This window comes from Mandrillus leucophaeus, unplaced genomic scaffold (assembly GCF_000951045.1).
Source record: "Mandrillus leucophaeus isolate KB7577 unplaced genomic scaffold, Mleu.le_1.0 Scaffold101, whole genome shotgun sequence".
Classification (NCBI taxonomy): Eukaryota; Metazoa; Chordata; class Mammalia; order Primates; family Cercopithecidae; genus Mandrillus; species Mandrillus leucophaeus.
Window position 1 is genome coordinate 3843209 of NW_012098210.1, and position 26756 is coordinate 3869964.

Sequence of the window (26756 nt, forward strand, 5' to 3'; positions counted from 1 at the left end):
GCTGTTCTTGCCATCATTTCCTAAACTATCAGTAATTAACTGCAAAGTTTCAATTTCCCCTCTTGAGAGTGATTTTTAACACTTTTTTTTTTTAAGCTGCTAAGTGCTTTGTGGGTTTTGTTCATCTTTTTGTTATTGGTTTCAAATTTTACTGTACTATACCTACTATTTATCCGTTTTGGCATTAATTACATTTTGCTGAAAGAATATTCTTACATGCCATCTTCCCACCTCTGCTGGTGTGAAGAATGTTTTGACCAACCTTTGGAGAAATGAGAATATTAAGAACAATTTTGGGCCGGGCACAGTGGCTCACGCCTGTAATACCAGCACTTTGGGAGGCCCAGGTGGGCAGATCGCTTGAGGTCAGGAGTTTGAGACCAGCCTGGCCAACACGGTGAAACCCTGTGTCTACTAAAAATATAAAAACTAGCTGGGCGTGGTAGTGGGTGCTTGTAATCCCAGCTACTTGGGAGGCTGAGGCAGGAGAATTGTTTAAACTTGGGAGGCAGAGATTGCAGTGAGCCAAGATCACGCCATTGCACTCCAGCCTGAGCACTGGAGCAAGACTGCATCTCAAAAAAGGAACAGTTTTGGGAAAGCATGATGATGGGTATTCATGCTCAGGTGTGAGATGTGCCTCCTTCAAACCTTGTTTAAAGAAAAAAACTTGGTATTTTCACACACCTTAATTGTAAAGTGTAGAAAACAATTCTGCTATGGTTCACTTTTATTTGTACATCATGTTCTAATACACAGAACAGGATTGAGTAGGATGGGTTCAGGCCCATTTCCAACACTTGGGTTTTGAAACCCACGTTGGCCACTTAACTCACCGTATGACTCTGGGCCAATAACATTACATTGTGGTGCTCAGTGTCCTCTGCTATTAAATGGGATAACACTAGGATGTACCTTATCTGATACTATATACGAGTGTTATATAAAGGACTGATGCGTAGTAAAAGATCAATAAATACCACCTGTTATTAAATAACTGCAGAATATTTCACAAAACAAATGAAAAATCCTCTTACGTGATGACTTATTTTGTTTTAGGAATTTTACTGGCTGGTTAAATTTCAGAGTAATGGAACCATATACCCACACATAATCAATTCTTAAACATGCTCTGCAGACACACAGAGAATGTGGGCTCTGTGTTACAAAGAGTTCTGTGGCTCTAATCATCAGTAATATTATCAAACTCCCCTGTGACTTCATTAACACAAAATGTTAACTTTACTTAAAGGGCAAGGGACATCTTTAATGGATGTGACATTCTATACAAAAGGACAGGCACTGACTAGCAGGACCCCAGCAGAAACCATGTCCCTCCCCCAACCACCCACCCGTCAGGAGTGCAGAGCTCAGTGTGGCGTGGGGAGAAGAGCCACATCATCAATGCCAATAGACCTTTCCAGCAACTTCTCTGGAAATACTCCAGACTCCTGCCACTCTGAATATTTTTGAGTCTCATGATATAAAAATTTGGCTTCTCGGCCGGGAGCGGTGGCTCACGCCTGTAATCCCAGCACTTTGGGAGGCCGAGAACATCCTGGCTAAAATGGTGAAACCTCGTCTCTACTTTAAAAAAAAAAAAAAAAAAAATCAGCCGGGTGTTGTGGCATGTGCCTGTAGTCTCAGCTACTCAGGAGGGCGAGACAGAAGAATCGCTTGAACCCGGGAGGTGGAGGTTGCAGTGAGCCGAGATTGTGCCATTGCACTCCAGTTTGGGTGACAGAGGAAGACTCGGTCTCAAAAAAAAAAAAAAAAAAAAAAAAGGCTTCTCAGTATGTCACCATGCACATGAGACTTGGCAAGACCTCAAAAGTCAAAAACAAATGGTGCCAACACCTTACCCCATTACCAAAGCTTAAAACCTTACAACCCACACTATCCATACGGCTGCTAAGTCTGTCTCTGTAATACCTCAACTGTATGTCACTTCCCAAACTTTGGGTCAAAAACCCTTTGACTATTCCCTAGCTTGAAGCAAATAAAGTTGAAACTGTCAGACCATTCTTACTATTGGAAAACATTATCTCCTGAAGTCTATGTGAATGTTCCTAAAGGCTGCCCTGCAGTGGTGGGACGAGGAGAGATGTTTCCACTTACAGCATGGCAATGCCCCAGTGCTTCCCGGCTCTCTCCCCCGCTGCCTGGAAACCAGAGAGGCCAATGAGGGCCACCGTGGGTGTAATGGTCAAGGGACCGATGTACTTCAGCAGAGCCCCAGGCAGGCCTAGGAGGCCGATGACTACTTCTATCAGTGAGGACATGATGATTGCCCCCTGGATCTGCAACAAGAGATGGCACAGACATGAGAGTGAGCTGCTTGTACATTGCATGCTCAGAATGTCACCTACAACCACAACTGATAATTCTGCAAGGCAGTAAGTTATTACATCATCTAACTTTGGGAGAGACAGCTGGAAAATCCCCCAGGACCTGACAAGAAACTTCAGTGGGCGCTAACTGGGGCCTGCATTCCTGAGGCAGGTGTATTACAGAAATGGGTCCTGGACACACGGCCCACATGCCTTTTCCACTGCTAAATGATGCAGGCAAAAATTTGTAATTCCCATTTAAGAAACACAACATTTAAAGACCAGCCTTAGAGGAACACTGCAGCATAAAGACTCTCAGCTTTAAAGAGTGAGCCCCCAGGACATAGACAAGACAGTGTTGTTGACAGAAATTCTAAAGGGATGTTTTTAGTGTGCAGAATGGCCACATCTGTGCTCATTCTGAACTGATGGCGAATTATCTCACAGGTTTTGGAAAACATTAATACACTGTCAGCCGTACTTCATGTCTGCTTCTGTTCAATTGCACTTTGGCAGACAAATATCTTTAGCTCTTTCAATGAACACAGGCAGACGCTGAGGCCAGGGTGAACAATTCTATCTGTCGATGATGAGCCTCTGTAGCTCTGTCCAGGGAGCTACCAACCTCAGCTAGTTGTGCTGGCGGGTGTGAGTGGACAGGTCTGTGGGTGTGCAGGAGGGAGGAAACCATTCCTTCTGGGTGCCCAAAGCATTTCCATATGCTTGATTCTAGAGTGTTGCTTAACTACATTTACTTTAACGAGAGAAATAAACGTATCAGTAATTGAAAAAGAAAAGAAGGGCTCAGTAAAAGTGACTGCTATTTCCTGGGTCAACCAACATTGAAGCTGAGAAGAAACACGAAGAAGCCAAAGGCAGACAACGCTTGTCTTTTACCTCTCGGATCCGGGGATACCAGATGTGTTCCGTGTGCAACAGCTCTGCCGTTCCATTGGCAACTGAAACATCTTGAAAACAAAAACAAAGTTTTTCTTGGAGTGACACTGATGTCTCACATGACACACTCATTTTACCTTTTAAGAAGAATTTTCTGCCTGTTTTTACTGTATCTGTGTCAATCCCCATCCCTAAAATTCAACCTCTAACAGTACAGCTTATCTTACTGAAAGGTGGATCCTCAAATGCTAATTTAACCAAATGAATTCATCGACTGAGAGCTCCCCAAATTGTCAAAAGCTAACTGAAGTGGTGATACACGTTACTAGCACCAGCCTCACACAAAAAAAACCAACCTTTGCACACAGCTCACTGAAATGCCCGACAGCAAGGCTGTTGGACTGAGGTTTGAAAAACTTAGATAAAAACAGAGGGCCTTTTCCAGTTCCCAGATCAAATCAGTGGTCACAAAGTAACTCCTAGGAGCAAGGAAGGAAATGAAGGCTGGAAAACTTTGCTCCTAGAAGGTCAAAATGTAATTGTATTTTTGAGAGTACAGGTCTGACTCTGATTTTCTCAAATTCCCTATCTTTTCCTGACCTTATCGGGTTCCTTAAGGATCTTTGCAATCACTAAGGAAGGGGAATGAAAGTCATTTGCAGCAAACCACAGTAGCCAGATCCTTAAAAGCAAAGACGTTTCAGAGAAGGGATGCTGACGCAGCAAAGAGAGTGATTACTGGTGGGTCATAAAATCCACTGAAAGAGAGAGGCAGAAAAATAGCACAAATATTTTTCTATTCCGTTCCCATATTTGTCAATTTCATTAACAGAGAAATGAGGTCAATTCTGATCCTTTCTTGCTCTAGGGTTAGGGATGAACAAGTGGATAGAAAGAGAGAGACAGACACGGTCCACAGATGGAGCATTCTAAGCTGTTTGTGGGTTTGTGTGCTTTGTCCCTAATTCCAGAAAGGATTTAGCGCTGCTGAGGGCAGCATGTCCAGGCCTCCCTTTACACCTGCATTAAGGGACCCCAATGACATATGTGGAAATAACTGCAATTACCTGTGGTGTTACATTTCCATTTATCTAAAGACAGGATGGCTCGAGCAGGGGCCAAAAATGCAAAAGCACTGGCCTGAAACAGGGGTAACCTAAAAGAAACGAGACCAAAACCATGATCACGGCATCGGGAACTACCGAGGTAGTTCACTATTTGATAGCTTAACAGTCTTTTCCATAGACATACAGCACATGAGTAAATGCAGGCACACCTAGAAGAAAAAGCCCCAGTCTGCAAAGGTCTCCTGTGCCATGCAGCCACAGCCAGTGGCTTCTTCATCCTCCCCATTGCCACTCTCCTCCCACCCAGGCAGCTCCAGGGTGGGCCCCGTGGTCAGTGCCAACACCCCAACACCGGCCCCTGCCATCACCACCTTTCCTCTTGCAGGTAGGGGACTGCGGGCATTTGAGGTTCCCTCTTCCCTGCTGAGCTTATAAACTCCTTTTTAAACATCAGTGTATTTCTGCTTTTTTACCTCCCTCCTCCTCCCTTTAAAATTATTATTGGTTATCACAGGAAAAAATTTCCCTCCGTTGTTTCATTTTGTGAATCAAAAATTGCCCTAATCACCGATTACAGATAAATCATAATAGTGATCTAGATCTACAGAGCTGTAAGTTACAACGTGATAGCAGACATAATAAATATTCTGCTTAATCATAAAAATACTTAAAGGTATTCGAACATATTTTAAAGGGCCCAGAAAACTTGCAGAATCTCCATTAAATTTGCTGCCCACATCCTCAAACTAAATGCAGAGATCCTCAAATGACATGATTTGATTATATTTTAGATATTTCACATTGACTTCACGAACACTTAAGCTATTCAAAAAGACTACCATTTTTTAATGAAAATGTACAGCATTTCAGCTAAGTCACATTAAAGTGGCTTTATGGGTTAGCATCAGAACTTAATCACTATTTTAAATATAATTTTGAAGGTAAAATATTAAACTGGCTCTTCCTGTTTGCAGGGCTGGGAACTCTCACACATCCAAATCCTGAAAGGCCCCAGGGAGCCTAGTCAGTGGCCTTGCCAGTGACACAGGGACCCAGCATCCTTCCCTTTGAGCAGTCTGGCAGCAAGTCCTACCCACAGTGAAACAGGAACTGGACTGAGAAATCCAACTGGCTCTGGCTAAAGAACAAGCAGTCTCGCTGCAAGTCCAGAGCCCAGCACACACCATTCTGAGCCAGGGAGGTCAAGACGTCCTTGTTACAGATGCTCTCCTGGCTGTTTAATCATGCAATGACATCAATCCAGAGTATGCAGGGTGCTGGCTTTAAGGCACAAAGGCAGGCTACACCACACAAACCGGATGCATTGCTGATGGCCACTCCCATAGGCATGCCCTTCAATAACCATCCAGTTATAATTACCTGCCAGAGGGGCCCAGAGGATAGCAGAAGTGAAGGACACCTGAAGTGGGAATGTATGTCAAAGGGAAAACACTGTTTGACTTCTAAGTATTCCATAAGCACAAATTTTCAGGACTGTACTGAAAGGACAACATATAATTAGGGATGGATGCTGTCTGGAATGGTCCAAATGCCATTTCATTTACTATGGTTTCCGACTTCAACCAATGCATCCTAGGGCAGTGGAATACAAATGGTGAACTGCGTTTAGAGATTTTATCCTTAGGAATGTGGCCATCACACATCACACTGCATTGGTGATTCATTGGAAATGGCAAAACGAAAGACTGGATCTGGCTTCCACTCTTCAGTCAGACCTCAGCCTGAACCTGACCTTGGAATCTGACCTGGCCACCTTTCGGGGTGGGCATTTGATGGCTTAACTAGGACTAAAGGTCCCGAGAGCGCTGCTGCAAAGACACTTGCTCATTTGCGAGCTGCTGGGACCCTGGGCTCCCCTGAAATAGATGACGATAGAAAAAGTCTCCCGAGACAATCTGGAAAGGGCTGCTCCTGCCAGCATTACGTGTTCATATCTAGCCAGGCAATATCTCCTGACACAAGCTGTTAAGACGCCAGCACTAAGTGTGGGCTCTGTCACTGGCTTGACTGAAACATTCTCGGGGAAAGTTGCAACAAGAGCATATGAACACGTTAAACAAACGAGAGCTTCCCTAGATCACAATTAACAAAGCCAATTTTCCAAGAAAACGACTGAAGGTGATAACAGTGACTTTTTTAGGTGCTTGCCCAGTGTGAAGCTGGTCAATTCTCAGCTCTTCTCTCTGCACCCAGAGTATGGCCCCTATGACCACGTAAACCTCAGGCACCCAGGTGGGTCTCCCCAGGCCAAGAAGACTGCCTGCTCTTTTATTTTGTACTAAAGACTGGAAAGGAAATACATTAAACTGTGCTTTTCTTTACACCAGGGGCTGCCAAACCAGCTAGTGGGCCAAATCCGGGGTGCTACCTGTTTTGTAAGTAAAGCTGTACTAGAATAGAGGACAGCTATTTATTTACTCATGGTCAACGGCCACTTTCACGCGGTCACGGTGGAGCTCAGCACATTAACAGAGGCACACAAGGCCTAGGCTATTTACTGTTGGCCTTCTACAAAAGAAGTTTTTCTGACCTGTCTACAGGGAAAATATATCTTAAATATGTGAAGAGGCAGTGGGTTTCTGCAGCTGGAAATTCTCACAGTTAATAGTGGCCACTAGACATTAGTTTAAAAAACAAAATCCTGAGCAGACCAGCAATTGTGACATGATGAGATCCCATGTCAGGCTCCAGCCTCAGGACAGCAAGAGAACCTAAGGAACTCCCCCACAGTCCTTACGTTATTCAAAACCCTGCCAGAGCCCCGCCATGTCCAGCTTGGTGCCCAGGTAACCTGAACCCCACTCCCAGCCTGGTATCTCTCACCAGCTCCTTCATACGAGTTCAGTTTTCATTTGTCATTTAAGGCACAGAGAAAATATCACCTCCTCCAGTAAATATTCCAGGATCTCCTTTGAATCTGTAATGTGTTCCCCTACAACTTAGGGCTTTTTGTCAAGATTTTTGCAAGTCACCTCCCAAGTTACCAGGAAGCTGCTTCAGGGTTCTCTGGGAGTGCTGGTTAAATGTGGAGATTTCTGCGTCTTGTCTGGTTAGCCAGATTCAGGGGTGGGTGGCACCAAATCTGCATTTTCAACAATGCCTTCTAGGGGTGGCTGAGACTGACAACCCCTGTGCCAGGTAAAGGGATTTACCATTTTGTCACTTTATAAACGATTCTTGGGTATCTGCTTCACACCAGCACAATTATAAGCAGATACGATGACGGAAAACACTTCCTGAGCCCTTCTGTTTCTGCTGCGTGAAGAAGACACTAACCACGGTCACATATGAGGGGCAGTGATGTGATGGTGTGAAATGCTGTGGGACTCTGCAGGTGCAGTCGCTTGAGCGAGTCTTAAAGCATGAGAAGTGCTTCGCCGTGTGTGAGGGTTTCAGGTATTCCGGGCAGAGAGAGGGGAGGTGCAAAACAAGAGCCACAGGACGGACCCAGGAACCCTCAGAGGACTGCAGATTCTCCACTTGGGCGAAAGCACAGGGAGCTCATATGGTGAAGGTCAGTGGGGACCAAATGACAGATGCCCTGTGTTCTTCCCGCAGCAAGAGGAAAACGAGTGAAGGACCTGCTCTGAAAGGACCACTGTAGGAGAACTGGGAGAGGTGACCTTAACCCTGAAGCTATTCTCAGTCTTGAAGGAACCAAGCCACCGAGGACATCCCAACAGGCTGTGGCATGGCTCTGTGTGTCGTCTTTGCTTTTTAATTCCCTTTGGCATCCGCTCGAATGACGAGCCAGCCTGAATCAGATCTCCACATGCGCCCAGCCTCTATCTGCTCCCTTCCTCGGGCTGCTGCTGTCTGTGCTGGTGCACTTCCCATGAGCTGTCCTGCCCACCTCAACTTTGAGGTAGGCATCCCGATAGTAGGAAGTGGATTGGCTTCACCCACCGTCTTGACCCACCATGTATCTTCAGCACCAATGAATACTTAATGAAATGAAGGGGCTATTTACAAATATTCTCAGAAAGGAATTCTATTAAACTAAAAATAAGAGGTTAAGTCTTTCTGGCAAGTTGATTTTGACTGCAAATTTGGAAGAGTGGTGATTAGATTAAAAGCGCTCAGAGCTGGGGATGAAACGTGCACGGGTTTTCATGATTCACCCAGATAAGCCTCCAGTCGCCAGGCAGCTTGCAGTCCCCCTATGGTGCCATCAGAGAAAGCTTAAAAGCCAATAGTTCCTATGGGAAGCACCATGAAGGTACAAAATTATCTGCCCAGAACTAAACTGTTAATGAAACTGAATAAAACAAAAACAAAATTCACCAACGCAGAACACATATACTCTGTGCCTGGCTTCTTAATCTACAAGACAACCACCAAAATTGGTACAAAACCTTGCATTGTCAAAGGACCACTCAAGAGTCTAAACTGCAGGAAAATTTTTTGAAAAATAATCCCTAAGAGGTGTAACAGGTTTGGCTTTGAGGAGCTATAGGTTCATTATCGAATCTACCACTAGGAGTGTGTGTAAAAAGTACTCTTAAAGAAAAGCAAGGCCAGGCATGGTGGCTCATGCCTGTAATCCCAGCACTTTGGGAGGCCAAGGCAGGAGGATCACCTGAGGTCAGGAGTTCGAGACCAGACTGGCCAACATAGAGAAACCCCATCTCTACTAAAAACACAAAAATCAGCCAGGCGTGGTGGCAGGTACTTATATCCCAGCCACTTGGGAGGCTGAGGCAGAAGAATCGCTTAAACACGGAAGGTGGAGGTTGCAGTGAGCCTAGATCACGCCACTGCACTCCAGCCTGGGCAACGGAGCCAGACTCCATCTCAAAAAGAAAAGAAAGACACAATGTGTCAAAGAAAACTTTTTCTTAATTGATGACATGTTCTATCATTTACTGTATCCATCCATCCATCCATCCATCCATCCATCCATCCATCCATCCATCCATCCATCCATCCACTGACCTGCTGAACTGCTGGAAAGTAGCCTGCACTGTCCTATCTATTCATGGTGACGGTGATGTGATTGCACACATCAGTATAAGCTCATCTAACTGCACAGCTTAAGGGTGAATGCTACTGCATATCTATTGCCCCTCAATAGAGGTGACATTTTAAAAAACTCTATCAGTCTATCAAGTGTTTTCAGGGGGTGGGACTTGGGGGGGGTGGGGGCAGCAGAGGCAAGGAGATGATGAGATATTCCTTAAAACACCAGAGTCATGCCAAATATTGAAAAAACTCCCCAAATTTAAAACAGGAAAAGAGCTTCCATCCTTATTTGGTGATAAGTACTATTCACTCCTGTGTAAAGCTGCTTTTGCCAGGGCAGTCACCTGCCTAAAAAGGAAGAATGGGGGTTAGAGGAGGGGAGGTGGTGGAAGCAGAAGGCCATGAGGAGGAGGATGAACAATTCAGAGCCTGGGGAAGTGTTTGGGACAAGAAGGACCTGACAGTCGAAAAAGAAAGGTTGTAGAGAACCAAATTCATTAAACTTACATGTAACAAGAGGACTCAATCAGACTCCTAGGCCCTTGAAACATCACAAATACCAGGTAACAGAGCAAGAGGGGAGTAACTGAAGGGAGACCACCCAGAAAAGCTAGAGTTGCAGGGACAAAAGCAAGGAGACCTGCCCTAGAGAACAAGCTCGGCTGAGGCAAGACGGTCTCCAGCCTCAGGAGGGGCTGGATCAAATGCCCTTACAGTTTTCTGATGGCCTCTGACACAGATTCCAGGGTCAGTGGGGCCCACCCTGGCCGGGGACACTGGCAGTGTGGCCAACCCCAAGCCCTGGTGCACTCATCAGGTCCGCGTTGCTCCATGAGGCTGCCCAGCCCTTGTTCGCTGCACACCCACTACAGTACCTGCCTCCTTCCCTCTCAGTGGCGAAAACTAAGATAAATAGAGTCAGCCACTGAGTGTGGACAGGTACCAGGCATCACCTCACTTGATGCTCGCTAACAATCTTCCTTTTGAGACAGGGTATCGCTCTGTCACGCAGGCTGGAGTGTAGTGGCGCAAATTACAGCTCACTGCAGCCTTGACCTCCTGGGCTTAAGCAATCCTCCCACCTCAGCCTCCCGAGTAGCTGGGACCACAGGTGTGCACCACCACACCTGGTTAAATTTTTTAATGTTTTTGTAGAGACAAGGTCTCCTTATGTTGCCCAGGTTGGTCTTGAACTTCAGGGCTCAAATGATCCTCCCACCTCGGCCTCCCAAAGTGCTGGGATTGCAGGCACGAGCCACGGTATCCAGCTCACTAACAATCTTATGGTTAGTTTACCATTGAGGAAACAGGGCTTGGAGAGACTTTATCTAGGGAGAGCTTGTCCAAAGTTGCGTGACTACTGAATGATGGAAAGGGAGCCCAGCTGCCTCTGCGTCCAAGGACTCAGTGCAGCTGGCAGGGGGGACAGGGCAGAGACCCTCAGCCAAGGTCATCACCTCTGCATTCTCACTGGTCTACCTTATCTCGGCTCACTGCAACCTCTGCCTCTTGGGTTCAAGCAATTGTTCTTGCCTCAGCTTCCCGAGTATCTGGGATATAGGCACCCGCTACTATGCCCAGCTAATTTCTGTATTTTTAGTAGAGATGGAGTTTCACCATGTTGGCCAGGCTGGTCTCAAACTCCCAACCTCAGGTGATCCACCCGCCTCAGCCTCCCGAAGTGCTGGGATTACAGGCATGAGCCACCGTACCCAGTCTGGTCTCCCATATTAATGTACAATTTTAAATTCTTTTTTAGTTAAATGGATAGTAAAAATTTTTTATTTGGGCACAAAACCCTATAATGTGCCATTATGTGCCTGCCTGCTTGACATGACAGAATACAAAGGATTTGAGATCACCTACACAGTAATTTTGGCAACAATGTTTACCCTAAATCGATCATGCCTCCAGCCCCATCTTCTGGTTGACAACAAATGAAAGGGATTGTGGGACAAATCAAACAATGTGACAGGGACACAATCAAGACAAAATCAGACACTCACGAGACACCAGGTCTGGAATCTTTTAAAAAAGACGATGATGTGGGGAGGAAAAAGGTGGAGACAGCAGAGAGACACAACAAACAAAGGCACCACACGAAGGTGACTGGTTTAGAGAGGGAATAACTGGGAAAGGTAGTTTATGAACAACTGGGAAGTTAAATACGAACTGCACATGAGATGATGAAACAGAATGATTGTTAATGTTGTTAGGTGTGACAAATGGTCTCCTGCGATACACAAGAGACACCCTCATTGCTAGGAAAGTATGTAGGCGTGAGCCATCATGCTGTCTGTAACTTTACTTCTTTTTTTTTTTAAAGACAGGATCTCGCTCTGTCTCCCAGGCTGGAATGCAATGGCTTGATCGTGGCTCAGTGAAGCCTCATCTCCTGGGCTCAAGTGACCCTCCCACCTCAGGCTCTTGAGTAGCTGGGACCACAGGTGCACGCCATCACACCCAGCTAATTATTTTTATTATTTGTAGAGACAAAGTCTCACTATGTTGTCCAGGCTGGTCTCAAACTCCTGGGCTCGAGCAATCCTCCCGCCTCAAACTCCCAAAGGGCTGGGATTACAGCCCTGAACAGCCTTACCCAGCCTGCCACTTTACTTTCAAGTGGCTCAAAAATAAAAAAAAAAAATTACACTTGTACCCCAACATACATATACAGAAAAAGAAATGGGGTCTCCCCTGCCCCAATCTAATCACCGCATCCCTCTGTGCTTCTAAGCTTCATAAACAATCATGAGTTCGAAGCCCCCAGATTTAAGACCTTAAAGTCTCCTGGAGCCACCCCTTGTACTCAGTGAGCACATATCATGGACAAGGTTCCATTACGGGCCCCAGGAACCTGACAGGATAGAAGACAGAGGAACTCTCTCTCCTTAGGGCAATCTGGTTAGAGGCCAGGTTCCTAAACCAGCTACAATGACTCTCTTGGCCAAACCCTACCGTTTCTCAGCACATGAATGTGCTGTGTGCCTACAGCAGACCTGAAAATGGCCAGGAGGGGCTCCTCTGAGAGGGACATCCTATCTTTCATTTTGCTGGAGAGGCCAGAGTGATGCCTCTAAGAAGGGCCTGGAGTGAAAGGCTGAGGGTGGCCCCTCAGACACCGTAAGACTCCTTCCACCAGCCTGCGGGCAAGTCAGTGTGGTGACGGCGGGGCAGGGTCTTGGAGGGCCCTAGAGACACCAAAGGTCAGGGGTGGGAACTCTGGGAAGCTCGGAGGTGCCACAAAAGAATGACAGCTGCAGGCTGGTTAGGGGACTCTCGAAACGCTGCCCTCATTTCTCTGGATTTTAAAGGCTTTGTACTAATTCCCACAACAAAGGTTAACTGGAATTGACATCACAGACCAACCAAAATGAGAACTGTTGAATCCTCGCTTAGGGGAACTCGGTAATGAAGACCTCCTTGATGCAAAGCTCAAGGGATTAAGGTCAAAGAAGAGGAGGGAGGAGGAGAAGCTAGGGAGGAAGAGGGAGAAGGAGAGGGAATGCCATGAGCAAGGGCCACGAGGAAGCCGCCTTTCCCTAAGCAAAGGCTTGGAAAGCACCAAAGCCTCCTAAAGGCCTCGACAACCGGGGCTGAGGTCCACAACCTCCAGTGCAAAAAGACAACGGCCCCTGGAGGAAAAGGAAAACTTTCATGCCAGGGGAGATGTGCAGTGAAGAAGAAGGGTCTGCAGCCCGCACAACTCAGACATGCTTCATGTGGTCTCAGTCAGTCAGCCTTGGGAAATGTGCCCCCATGCTGTGGCATCTACGGTCGGCCTTCTGGGCTTGGGTAAGGTCTGCAAAGACACACATCTGTTTCACCTTCACGGGTTTCCCATCAACTCTGGTCATTTTTATAGAATGAAACAGGTTTCCAGGATAGCATTCCACACAGATCAAGAGCCCATGCGAAACGAGGGGGATGACTTGACCACAGCACCTCATTCCTTCCTGTACTCTAGACGCTTCTGCAGAATAGAGGGCCCGCCCCTGAAGGGCACAGGCCATGATTTGTCCTCAGGCTTCCTTCACCCACAATATCCAGTGCGACAGAAATACCGGGTACTCAGCAAGAGGCAGTCAAATGCACAAAGCTGGATACAGAACTGAAACACAACAGGGGAACGACCGGAGCTGGAGAAGTCTGAGACTGTGTCTTAGAAATCACGAAAGCTGGACATGAAAAATTTTTCCTTCTGCTCTAAGCCTAAGGAAATGAGTGGTGAGCTTCTCCAAAAACAAAAACACAACGCACAAAAGCCCACAGAGGCCATCTGCCATCCTTCCAGCGGTGCTGCTGGGAGGCAGGCCCACACTCCCAGCTGCCTCTGCCTTTCCTCTCCACCTCGCTCCCTGCTCACAGCCTCTCTACCCCAGCTGCTCTATCTATTTCTTCCATCCTTTTTTGAACAGAAAATAAACACAGAAGTCTAAAAGAAATGATAATTCACAGCCTATGATGGATCTATCTAAGCAACTAGCAGAACTAAAAGTCTAAAATACGAGTTCACATTTTTGTATGCAAAAACTCCCAAAAACTATTTTAAGAAACAAAATAATCTACAACAACACAATAGATTCATTAAAATAGGGCAAAATATATCATTCCCAGGACACCTGAGGGAGAAGCCTCCTTTCATTTTCACAAAGGAAACAGGGCTGGAGGGGTCACTTGTCCAAGGTCATAACGCCACATGCTGTAAACATCTCTCTATCCTCAGAAGTGTAGGTGATACCCAAGGGGTTAGAATTCCACAAAAGTATCCCAAAATCTGACTTTCACTTGCAATGGCCATGCGTCCAGCCCTGGCAGCATTGATCTTGGTGAGCACCCCAGAACAGACGCTGTCCTGAGTGAGATCTGGGTGTCCAAGTGCCAGAGGGGGCCTCACGCTACTGAGGTCTGGCTGCCAACTTTGCTCTGCTGGATGGGAACAGGGCATATGCTCAAGGAGTAGTTGGCCATTTGGGGATTTCTGCTCTTCCCTCACTAACCCCACAGGAAACCTGAGGCGAGGCTGTGAGAGGTGGTACAGCTGACAAGGTAGCCTGGCCTCTTCTGGCCTAGTGCAAAGATGGGAAGAGGACGGGTGGAGGAGTCTGGGTTCCAGCAGGAAGGGATGGAGGGTGGAGAGACATGGGGTGGAGAAAAGTGCAGCAAACATGCCCCCCATGGTGACTGGCCAGTCAAGGGGGAAAATAGCAGCTTGTCTCATTGCCTCAGTGCCCCTTCGCTGTCTCAGACACGCAGCCCCCTGCATAGCAAGCCCCCAAGTGTGCTAAGGACCCACGCAGAAGAAGGTCTGCAAACACGGTCTGAGGCCGTGCAGAGCAGGAGCTCCCACCTGAGCCCACCTGCTGGTCGGAGAGGAAGCAAGGGGTGCAGGCAACACACAGAAGGCTCAGAAGATTCACAGCAAGAGCCCCCCTCAGCCTGGAGGGCCCGAGCCGCCCGCAAGGTGCCAGCAGGGGCGCTCCCCTCCCCCATCCCAAAGGCTCTCTCTAAGCCACTCCGCTAGAAAGATTCTTTAATCAGGACACATGAAGCACAATCCACTCCGTGCTACTTCTCTTTCCAGCTAAGGATTCAAAGCAGGAAGGGACCCCCAGAACGAGAAAGAGTGAGACTGGGGGATGAGTTCAGCCCCAGCACAGTCACCTTCCTACCCCACACCCCTGACGCTTGCCTGGGCCCCGTCACCTTTCTCATGGATGTCACTGATCCCCTGGGATGGTCCTCACCCCCTACACTTGGTTAAGTAACATCCTTCAAGGCACAGCCCCAGAGGGTGTGTCCCCTGCTAACAAAGCCATTGAATGCTCCCTGTGCCTGTTGATAAGTCCCAAGCTCCGGCCTCTGTGTGCTTGGTCAGGGGGATCATGCCAGGCTGTGACTTCCTGCCTTTGCCCCTGCTGGGATGGAAGTTGCTCCCTCAGCCTTCCCGGGCAGAGCCCTTGGAGCCTCCAGGGTCTGTCTCAAACCCCACCTCCTCTAGGACTCACACCAAGTCCCCTAGAGGATGCACTGCATCTCCCTGATGGTGCTGCCATTCGTGCTACAGGCCATGTGCGTCGATGTCACCGTTGCTCCCCACGACAGCCAGGTCCCGCGCCTGCTACACAGACCAGTCACTGAATATCTGCAGGGCTGAGCCAGTACTCTTTCGTTTTGTCCAGGTTAAGAGGACGAGTACCACCCACACCCTGACAACCACAGAAAACCCCTATCATAAGCCCAACACCCCACCAAAGTCCCCAGCACACCCTCACCTGCCCAGCAGCACACAGTTGCTGACGTGATTAGAGTCAGCACCACCTGATTTATGACTAAGCAAATGGCCACACTGCGGGGAGGATGGAAGCAGGGGTGGAGCTGCCATTCCTTGCACAGCCAGAGGTCATGGGGGACTCACTCTGACTCCTCACAAACACGGCAAGAAAGGCTGCTTTCACCCAGCCTCGTGGACATGGGGCACACGGACACACACCCTCCTCCAGGCCACAGCTCTGCATTTTGGGTCCCTGAGCCATCTCAGTAGGGTGTCAAATGCCCTCTCCTGTTCTCACTCAGCTCAAACTGCTCCCCAGGCCAGCAGGGAGGTGAACCATGCTGACCTGGGTAGTTCGATTTAGGTCTTGTGCCCCAACAGTGGGCAAGATGATGCCCTCCGTGACCAAAAGTATTTACCCCAAGTTCCCCCAGGCCCTCCCTTCTGTGTCCCATTACCAACTATGCCCATCAGGCTCAGCTGCTGGCCAGGCCTGGCCTCTTTGGCATGAGCTGGGGCAGAGCGGCACACGGTGCACACTTCACTGCAATAAAGACAGCTTTCATTCCCTATTCAGGTCAACCAATAATGCTCAACTAGAGACACTGACCAAATTCACAGAGGGATTGTGCCTACAAATCCATGGATAAGTCAGCTGTTTAGAAAAAGAATGTCTCTCCAGAGAGCCAGTGCTCCATGGGCAAGGTAAGGATCCTGAGCCAGCCAACAAAAGCTTTGCCGGGCACTCTGGCCTTGAAGCACAGAGCCCTGAACACTGTGCCCGAAGAATGAAAGAGGGTGCTAGTCAGATTGAGCCCTTCTTGGAAGGCCCAGACCACATCTCCTCCCCCTAGTTGGTCAGTGATATCCCTGCCCTGCCCCCTGGCGGGCTTGAGGAGACCCTCCTCCCGTCAGCCCAGCTTGGTGGTTGTGGACAGACTAGCAAAGGCTGGGATCTGGGAACCCTAAGAGCTTGCCAGCCCCGAAGCCTTTAGTCCACATAGCTTCTTTCCATCAGCAGACCTGCGGCCTGCCCTCCCAGGGTGTGGCCCACCCTGGCAACCAGAACACCTGCACATGGCTCACTGCCCTCCAAGGCCCCCCTATCCCCGTGCCATGTTAGGGCAACCCCGAGGTCCTGAAGGATTCTAACTCATCAGAATGCAGTCCCTGACTTCAGCTCACACCCACCTCCCACAGCAGGAAGGGCCAGGCCTTATTCAGCCTGTCTCTGACGGAGCAAGAGACAGCTGGCGGTGACCTTAGGACAGTCCTGCCACAGCAGGCTTGACTTCCTGAGCAGTGCCCTGGGGTAAAGAAAGAGGCTGCACTGAGAAGAGGGTAGAAGAGCAGGAAAGGAGAGGAAAAGGCAAGCTTGCAGGAGGAGGTAGGAAGGTAGATAAGGATGTTTCTTCTTCCTGTGCCAGCTTCATGACCATTTAAGTTGGTGGCTGGAAATGCAAAAGTGAACAAGCCAAAGCCCTGGCATCAAGGAGGAAGCACCGTGGGAAAAAGACATAGAAACAAAAAGGACAAACTGGAATAGGGGCCACACTGGAAGGATGAAAACAAGGTGGGAAGTCAGAGAACAACGAAGGGCTCCACAGAGTCGGGAGGGCAGGACAAGCTGGGTCTGGAGGATGAGCTGGTGTGTGCCAGGCGGGTGGGGAGAAGACACACAGGAAGATACACAGTAGGCCCTCGGGAGTGAGGCCAGGGAAGGCAGGAGACAGGGCTCAGAGGCATGGCTGGAAATGTAGGTGGGGCAGAGAGCAAGGGCAAGCCTAAATGCTGGGTGCAGCCTGGTGTGTAAAAAGGGAGGAGAGCTGCAATGTGGCTCACCCTGAGGAGGGTGTGGAAGTGGAAAGATGGCACTGGGTGTGGGGCACAAAGTGAGTCCAAGAGCAGTGCCCTGGAGGCAGGGAAGTCAACAGGGAGCCTGGTGGGACACTCCAGTCTGAACTCAAGGAATGGGGGCACAGAGGGGTGCTAGGGAGCGAGCATGACTTGCCAAGGGGACAGGGGAAGGAGGGTGAGGCTGAGTTTCCAGCTTGGACCGTTCACCAAGAGAGGGGAAATGATTGGGAGGAACACTGCGGGGGTGGGGACCAATGGCCACTAGGACATTCCCCTGCCTCCATTCCGTCCTTGCAAACAGCCCTAGGCAAACGGCCCAGCTCAACGCCTTCTGGGGACTTTGGCATCCCCCACTAGTACCCCAATCTCACCTGCATCCAAACGTTGTCTGTAGCAAAGTAGTGATTCCCACACAGAAGAAAATGGTCCCAATGAGCTGGCTGGTGGCCCACTGGTCGTACCCCACACACATGGCATCGGCCAACAGGAAGGGCACTGCGATCGTGCCGCTGAAGCATGTCAGGTAGTGCTGTGGGCAGGAAAAGGGTCAGAGGAGAAACAGTAAACCCTTCCTCATTTATTCTTGATTTCATCCTAATTCTTCTCTTTTATTGTCATTAAAAAATAGCCCCCATAAAGAATCTTCTTGGTTTGTTAGAGCAAGCCATTTTTTTCCTTCTTTTTCAGCATTTCTCCTTTGTGGTTGAGACAGTTTCATTCCCACTGCCCTGGACGGAGTGCAATGGTGCGATCTTGGCTCACTGTGACCTCCACCTCCCAGGCTCAAGCAATTCTCCTGCTTCAACCTCCCAAGTAGCTGGGATTACAGGCATGCACCACCAAGCCCAGCTAATTTTTGTATTTTTTGTAGTGATGGGTTTTCACCGTGTTGGCCAGGCTGGTGTCAAACACCTGGGCTCAAGCAATCTGCCTGCCTCTGCCTCCCCAAAGTGCTGGGATTACAGGCGTGAGCCACTGCACCCAGCTGCATTTCTCCTTTTTATTACATTTTCTTGTCTTACTACACACTGTCATTATTACTTATTACTTGGATGAATTCATACTTCACAAAGGAAACAGTCAATATCAGCCCTGGTGATATTTTAATTATGTAATTCTTATTAGAAATATTTGGGGCTTTTTCCCCAAAATGCTTTTCTGCCATAAATTGCTAAAACCATAAGGCCTTTCTCCTCTAATCTGTTATCATGAATTGTGATGTGCTGAACTATTCTTGCATGTTTGAAACAAACCCTAGTCAGTCATGCTGTATTTTTCTTCTGCAATTTGATCTGTTAATATTTTATATAGAATTCTGCATCTACATTTCTAAGTTAATTAGTCTACTTCTTTAAAAAAGTTCTTACATGTCTGGGGATTAAAGTTACATAAGCGTCATAAGTTACATACGCATGGAGTGTTTTCTGTCTTTTTCTGTGAGCTGGCATTGTTTTTGAAAACAAAGAATTCATCTGTTCCAGTCAGGGCAGGATTAAGGGCATATGGTAGCCATGGGAATCTTCCAGAAAGAACCCTATCCCACCTTCCTTTGGGACCCCCCCACGCATGCCCAACGCCACACCTGTAACCCCAGTAGGATAGTCCCAGCACTCACGACTCACTTCCCTCCCTTCCCCCATTGACCAGTTCTTATTTCTGTTCTGCAAACTTCCTACTTTTCTTCCAGCAGCTTCCCATTCCTGCCCACATTCGCCAAACACGCCACATGCAGCCCAAGAAGCCCAACAGTAAAGGAGTTTCCTGAGGTGAAACATTCCTGTTCAGGATGCCTCAGGGCTGCTCACAAGTTTATGTTCTCTGAACCGTCAGGAAGGGCATGATGCAGGCAGGGTTTCCCACTCCTATCTGACCAGGGAAGACTGCCAGAGACATTTATAGGATAAACATTCCAAAAAGTGTGTTTCCTGAATCTGGTTCAGAATGCTCGGCCCAAAGTAGACTATTTGCCAAGGCCACTCAGCTCCTTTGGCTCTGACTCCTCCCCTACTAAACAGACACCTGCCAGTTGGGGTTACCATGTGCTTTGATACCTGAAAGGGGGTGTGGGAAGGGTGGGGCAACTGGAAATTTGACCAAAGTGCCCAGCTGTTGGCAGGCACAGCCCCATCCCAGGGTGAATAAACCTCTCTGGACAATAAGATGGATTTTCTCAGCACCTGAGATACCTTAAGTTGAATGGACCACACACTTGAGAAGGGAAAAATAGTAAACCAGACCTCAGAACAGAGTCCAACTTAAAACCAAAGCAAATACAGCCCAAGGGTGTACATCTAAGAAAAGACCTTCCCCACATTGTCCCCTTTCTCCAAAACGTCCTGTGTTAATCCTATGAAAGGGAAAAGGGTGCTGAAGACAGAGGAGGGAGGTATCAAAGACGCTGGAGGCCTGCATCAGCTATGTCACCACCCATCTTGTCCCTGAGCCTGGTTGCCCTCCCCTCCCACTGGAAGCTACAGCAGACAAAGCTGCCACTACTGTGGCAAGTTTCCCTTCCTTTAAAAAATAAGACTGAAAACCTACCATTTAGGTCCTGGCCAACATGGCACTTTTCAGGGTAACTCACGTTTCATGGCAGAAGATACCATGATTTTGGGTGGGTTAACTAGGCCAGGGATGGGAGATGAAAATAAATTCCTCTTTTCTCTACTCTTCAACTTTGCTCCTTTCTCTATTCTTCCTTCTTTCTATAACTCTATCTCCTTTGCCTTCCTTTATGTCACTGCTCTTGCGTGCCCCTGAACATTGTCTTTCTTTTCCCTGGTAATCCATTCTACCTCCTGCTATGATTCCCATTCACCCCTTTTTTTTTTTTTTTTTTTTTTTTTTTTTGAGACAGGGTCTGACTCTTGCCCAGGCTGAAGTGGAGTGGTGCAATCACAGCTCACTGCAACTTCAACCTCAAGCGATCCCCCTGCCTCAGCCTCTTGAGTGGCTGGGACTATAGGCACACACCACCACACGTGGCTAATTTTTGTATTTTTTGTAGAGGTGGCCTTTTGCCATGTTACCCAGGCTGGTCTTGAGCTCCCAGGCTCAAGTGATCGGCCCACCTCAGCCTCCAAAACTGCTAGGATTACAGGCATCAGCCACCATGCTGTCCCTACTCATCACTCTTAAAAGAGGAATTTATAAAAGTCTTCAATAAACAAAAATCAAACTTGAACTTTTAAACAATTCCAGATGGTAGACAACGCAAACACCTGCTGGTAGTTACATATCCTACAGGAACCATCTTACCTGCAGCCCCAAAAATATACACAGGTACCAGGGAGGAACATCTTCTATGGTATAAATCATGTCCGATCGCTGGGGGTCCAGACTGCCAGTGCTATCGAGGGTCTCGGCGAGAGAGCTCTGTGAGTGAGAAAGAGAAAGGAAGGTACTCATTAAACCTGAACACCCATGTTAGCTTGGCCATGTGCAGGTCACTATTACAGAAAAACAACTTTATCAAGTGGCTGCCATTTTCCTGCAGTTTTGAGCCTTGGCTGTCGTTGAAGCCAAGTACACTCTTGGGCTCAAGTACACTCGCCCACTGGGATGGTCAATCCTCAGAATTTGGGAGGTCAGTGTCCTTTGTCAACAACTCATCCCTGAGAACACTAAACTTGCTCAGAGCTTCTCCCCAGGCCTGGGGATCCTCCTGCATGGACAGAGATGTTCCCCGGTTGAGACCACAAAATGATACCTTGGCATGAGCAGTCCTTGCGTGAGGCCCCAGATGAAGAAATCTTAGAAAATTTTAAGCACTTTTGAAGAGACAGCACACTGATCTGCCCCTCCCAGCCTACTTCATCCCTGCAGGATCTTTGTACTCTGAAGTTCTACACCTTTCTATCCAAACACTATTGCTCTTAGGTGAAAAGAGGAAAATTCAGAAGTATATAAACACAGTGATTTGAATTCTGTTTAAAAAACAAAACATTAAAAATGTACTGATAGTTTAGGTGACAGGTTTTTTCTTCTTTTTCCCCTAACACTTGTAAAAAAAAATATTTTAAAACATTAGGTGTAGCATGGTTTTTAAGCCAAAATCATCATAAAGACCAGTCACTTTAGGTTAGAGTCCAGCCTCTTCCAATCACCCCCAGCATCAGTTCTGAACTCAGGCAGTATCTGAGCCAAACAGAAAACTCAAGGTAGCCTTGAGTTCCCCAAGAGAACCTCAAAACTGCTCTGGTTTCAAACACCACACAAAGAATCTTTTCTTGGAATTTCTACAGTCATTTCTTGGAATCCAAGACATGTACCTCATTTGAAAAAACTTTTATAATCTAGCAAACAAAGTGCTTAACAGAAATAAAATGAAAAGATATCCCACATGGGGAAAATGCTGATTCCATGTGTTCCACATGGAGGTAACAGGGGTTTGGGGTTTGGGGTCCAATACCCTTAAACAAAAGAAGGGACACAGTTCACCCTCACCTTCCACAGCCGGAAGTAAACGTCTGATGGAAGCTGATATCTGATCTAAACCAAATGTAACTGAATATGACCTTTTGGGTAAAACTTTCTCTTCCGTCCTCACAAGGGATACTGGCAAATTTACATTGTGTTGAATTCGTTACGATGGATTATGGATGTCTTTAACAACTTGTTGGAAGAAATGGTAGAAAAAGTACATATGTGTCTGAGGGGTGTGGCATACAGTGATGTATAATAAAGATTAACTCAGCAGGTCTGGGTTGTTCAAACCCTGTACATTTCAAAGGAAGGGTTGACTCTTGCCTGGCATGTGGGGGATAACCTGAGCTCTTGGGGTTTCTGCCTCTTAAATGTGTCTTTTTAGGCCCAGTGCAGTGGCTCACACCTGTGGTCCCAGCACTCCGGGATGCTAAGGTGTGAGGATCACTTGAGGCCAGGGTTCAAGAACAGCCTGGGCAACATAATGAGGCCCCTTCTCCAGTTTATACATATTTTTTTTACCTGAAACTTGGCCTCACAGTGTCAGCTTGACCTCTGGAGGGGCTGGTGAGTAACTAAAGTTAGCCACACAGGCAGTCAGCCATACCTATACAACAGATCCCCACTTAAAAACCCTGGGCACCAAGGCTTGGGTGAGCTTCCCTGGTTGAATGAGTGTTACCACATATCACTGCTGGGAAAACTGAACACTGCCTCCATGACTCCACTGGGCGAGGATGGCTGCAAGCCTGTGCCTGGTGTCTCCTAGACCCTGACTCTGTGCCTTTTTCCATTTTTTATTTTAATCTGTATCCTTTCTCTGAAAAACAAACAAACGAACGAAAAACAAAAAAAACCCTTAACTGTGAGTAAAACAGCTCTGCTGAATTCTCTGAGTCTTCCTCATAAATCTCAGAACCTGATTTGGGACCTTCTGAACTGAGGTCATCATTTTGCTAACACGGTGGAATTACAGAGCTGGGGCTCAAGACACAAAGGTCAGCTCAGCAGCACCGCATTAGCTGCAGCCACACAGGCAGTGCTGCTGCTCACAAAGTAACATGACAAAGTATTTCATAACAAAGAGAAATGTCTGAAGACAGAATACATAACACTATCATAGACTAGTACAATCTGTCACACAATAATGTAAGCAATATTTTTCTAACAATTCCAAAACCACGATTGTTAATTATAAGGCAGATGAAAAGACTTTTTGGCCAGGTGCAGTGGCTGACATCTGTAATTCCAGCACCTGCCCAGCCAGGTAGATCACCTGAGGTCAGGAGCTCAAGACTAGCCTAGCCAACATGGTGAAACCCTGCCTCTACTAAAAATACAAAAATTAGCTGGGTGTGGTGGCGCACGCCTGTAATCCCAGCTATTCCGGAGGCTAAGGCAGAAGAATTGCTTGAACCCAGGAGACGGAGGTTGCAGTGAGCCGAGATCACACCACTGCACTCTAGCCTGGGCAACAGAGCGAGATTCCGTCACACACACACACACACAAAAAGACAAGACTTTTCGCATCCAGGCAGAGGTCAAGATGTACACACAGGCACATGTATGCACATGCACACATGCAGACTTTTCTTAGTAGTGAGGGTAGCCCTACAACTCAGAAACAAAACTAGTGTAAAGGTCCACAGCTGGTATTAAAATAATACAGGACGGGGGGGGGTTGTGTGGTCAAGGGGACCAGACAACACTGTGAGGCAGATGCTGTGCAGCCCCGCCTGATGACAGAAGGACCGGTCTGGCCATTGTGCACTCTGCGCACTGTAGTGCCACACTCAGTGATCACTGTGTAAACCATGAGCTATTTCAAATACTGCAAAACCAAAAACCTCTAACAAGGTTTCTGCAAACGATGACTACATAAATAACTATGTCACTTTAAAAAGACTTTCCATCTTATTCTATGATCTGAAATAATGTAAAAAACAAAAAATTACCTGTGCTTCAAAGACTAGAGTGAACTCAGAATGCTGTTCTCTGCCTGGAGCCTTCTTAACACTTTTAACTACCTTTGCTATCTCCTCCGCGGTTCTTTATCTAATCTAGCACCTTTGGGGTCGACTGTAGTCTCTTTCTCTAGGAAATCATTTCCTCTACAGCAGAGTCAGCACATTTTTTTTTTTTTAATTATACTTTAAGTTCTAGGGTACATGTGCATAACGTGCAGGTTTGTTACATATGTATACTTGTGCCATGTTGCTGTGCTGCACCCATCAACTTGTCAGCACCCATCAACTCGTCATTTACATCAGGTATAACTCCCAATGCAATCCCTCCCCCTCCCCCCTCCCCATGATAGGCCCCGGTGTGTGATGTTCCCCTTCCCGAGTCCAAGTGATCTCATTGTTCAGTTTCCACCTATGAGTGAGAATATGCGGTGTTTGATTTTCTGTTCTTGTGACAGTTTGCTAAGAATGATGGTTTCCAGCTGCATCCATGTCCCTACAAAGGACACAAACTCATCCGTTTTTATGGCTGCATAGTATTCCATGGTGTATATGTGCCACATTTTCTTAAAAAGTCAGGAAACAACAGGTGCTGGAGAGGATGTGGAGAAATAGGAACACTTTTACACTGTTGGTGGGATTGTAAACTAGTTCAACCATTATGGAAAACAGTATGGTGATTCCTCAAGGATCTAGAACTAGATGTAACATATGACCCAGCCATCCCATTACTGGGTATATACCCAAAGGATTATAATTCATGCTGCTATAAAGACACATGCACACGTATGTTTATTGTGGCACTATTCACAATAGCAAAGACTTGGAATCAACCCAAATGTCCATCAGTGACAGAGTGGATTAAGAAAATATTTTTTATAAAGGGCCATACAGTAAATATTTCAAGCTTTGGGAGCCACATAGTTCTGTCACTGTAGCATGGATGCAACCTTAGGCAACAGGTAAACAAAGAAATATGGCTGTGTTCCAGCAAAAGTCTACTGAGAAGAACAGATACTAAACCAAATTTGGCTTGCCAATCCCTGCTGTAGCATTTCAAACTGATTATCATAAAGTAGCATGTACTATTCTCTTATACATTTCTCTTTTTTACGATATTAATGTATATTTGTGCTTTCTACTTTTTTCTCTTAATCGGGGCCACAAAAGATCAATTTTGGCCAGGCATGGTGGCTCATGTCTATAATTCCAGCACTTTGGGAGACTGAGGTCAGCAGACTACTTGAGTTCAGGAGTTTGAGACCAGCCTGGGCAACAAACAGAGACCCTGTCTCCAAAAACAAACAAAAATTAGCTGAGTGTGGTGGCACATGCCAGTGGTCAGCTGCTCAGGAGTCTGAGGTAGGAGCATCACTTGAGCCTGAGAGGTTGAGGCTGCAGTGAGCTGTGATCATGCCACTGCACTCCAGTCTAGGCAACAGAGATCTTGTCTCAAAAAAACAAAACAGGCTGGTGACTCACGTCTGTAATCCCAGCACTTTGGGAGGCCGAGGCAGGCCAATCACTTGAGGTCAGCCTGGCCAACATGGCGAAACCCTGAAACCCTGTCTCTACTGAAAATACAAAAATTAGCTGGGCGTGTTGGCGCACACCTGTAGTCCCAGCTACTCAGGAGACTGAGGCAGGAGAATCGCTTCAACCCAGGAGGCAGAGGCTGCAGTGAGCCGAGATCGCGCCACTGCACTCCAGCCTGGGTGACAGAGTGATACTCTGTCTCAAAAACAAAAACCAAAAAACCCAAAAATATCAATTTCATTATTCTTTTCAACAAGCCAGCTTTTGAGTTCTAGTTAAACATGGTAGATTGACCACATGTATCTTTTCTTCTAAGTTCTAAAAACACAGAAGGAATAAATATGATACACATCTACAAGGACAAAGCAAAGAGGAGATAAGAAAATGAGATTAACAGTTTTTTTTTTTTTTAATATGAAAAGTGTTTGGATGCTGTGTGACCAATTTGGGAGAGGGAAGGAATGCACAAGCTGGGTACTAATTGAAGGATGCTATGAAGAGGTGGGCTGGCTGACCAGCAGAACCCCAGAAAGTGCTATGCTTGCAAGCACTAGACAGGGTAGCAATGGGGAGAGGACAGGTCTTAACCCTGCAAACTGGTCAGACAGTGTGTTAACTACTGCTGTCCTCCTCCTTCAAGAAACAAACATGTATGGTCTGAAGAATATGAACTGGAAAGCCCTCCAGCTGAGGAATATCACACAGCGATCAAGGAAAACATCAGCAGCAGGATACTCATCTGCTTCCAGAATGCCAGAACCCAGGTCACAGAAACCAGACTTATACCCACAGGAGACTACACGATTCCTTTCTGGAGAAAGCTGATCAGCCCCAAAGACAAGACAGTGACATCTATACATCCCGCAGAGACAACACAGCGTTCCACCTGGTCACTCAAGGGCAGGTACGCAATTAGATAAACTTCATCACACATAAAGACCTCACGATCCTATCTTTTATTGCCTCCTATCCTGGGACAGTGAAGAAAGACTAAAAAAATGAAGGCAAAGAAACAAAATATAATCAATGTAGTATTTTTTAAAAAGCTTAAAATAAAGACTATCTTCAGAAAAATAAAGTTACTTCAATTGTGGGAGACAAAGAATGCTTTTTAAATACTTTAGCCAATAAAACCAAAAAACAATAAAAGAGGTCTCAGAAATTAAGCACAGGATAGTTTTTTAAAACTCAACAGAAGGGTTGGAAGTCAAAGGTAGCTCTCAAAAATAAAAAAAAGACAAATATAAATAAGAGTAAGTGTTAAATGTCAGAACAAGGAAAAAAGAATATAGAAATTAACCAAAGAAATAAGAAAAATAGGCTGGGCACGGTGGCTCAAGCCTGTAATCCCAGCACTTTGGGAGGCCGAGACGGGCGGATCACGAGGTCAGGAGATCGAGACCATCCTGGCTAACACGGTGAA

At 46.9% G+C, this 26756-nt stretch overlaps 1 protein-coding gene across 2 annotated transcripts in view; it reads right to left on the reverse strand.

Moving 5' to 3' along the window:
• SLC23A2 (solute carrier family 23 (ascorbic acid transporter), member 2) overlaps positions 1–26756 on the reverse strand; it is a 127104-nt gene that overhangs the window by 35592 nt on the left and 64756 nt on the right. The window contains exons 4-8 of one of the 2 annotated variants that reach the window (XM_011975277.1): positions 20667–20783; positions 17780–17937; positions 4295–4383; positions 3228–3298; positions 2119–2300 (exon numbers count right to left, since the gene is read on the reverse strand). In XM_011975277.1, the coding sequence (XP_011830667.1) occupies positions 2119–2300; positions 3228–3298; positions 4295–4383; positions 17780–17937; positions 20667–20783 (617 nt within the window). The remainder of the gene's footprint in view (positions 1–2118; positions 2301–3227; positions 3299–4294; positions 4384–17779; positions 17938–20666; positions 20784–26756) is intronic. The other variant, XM_011975287.1, reaches the window with a different exon arrangement.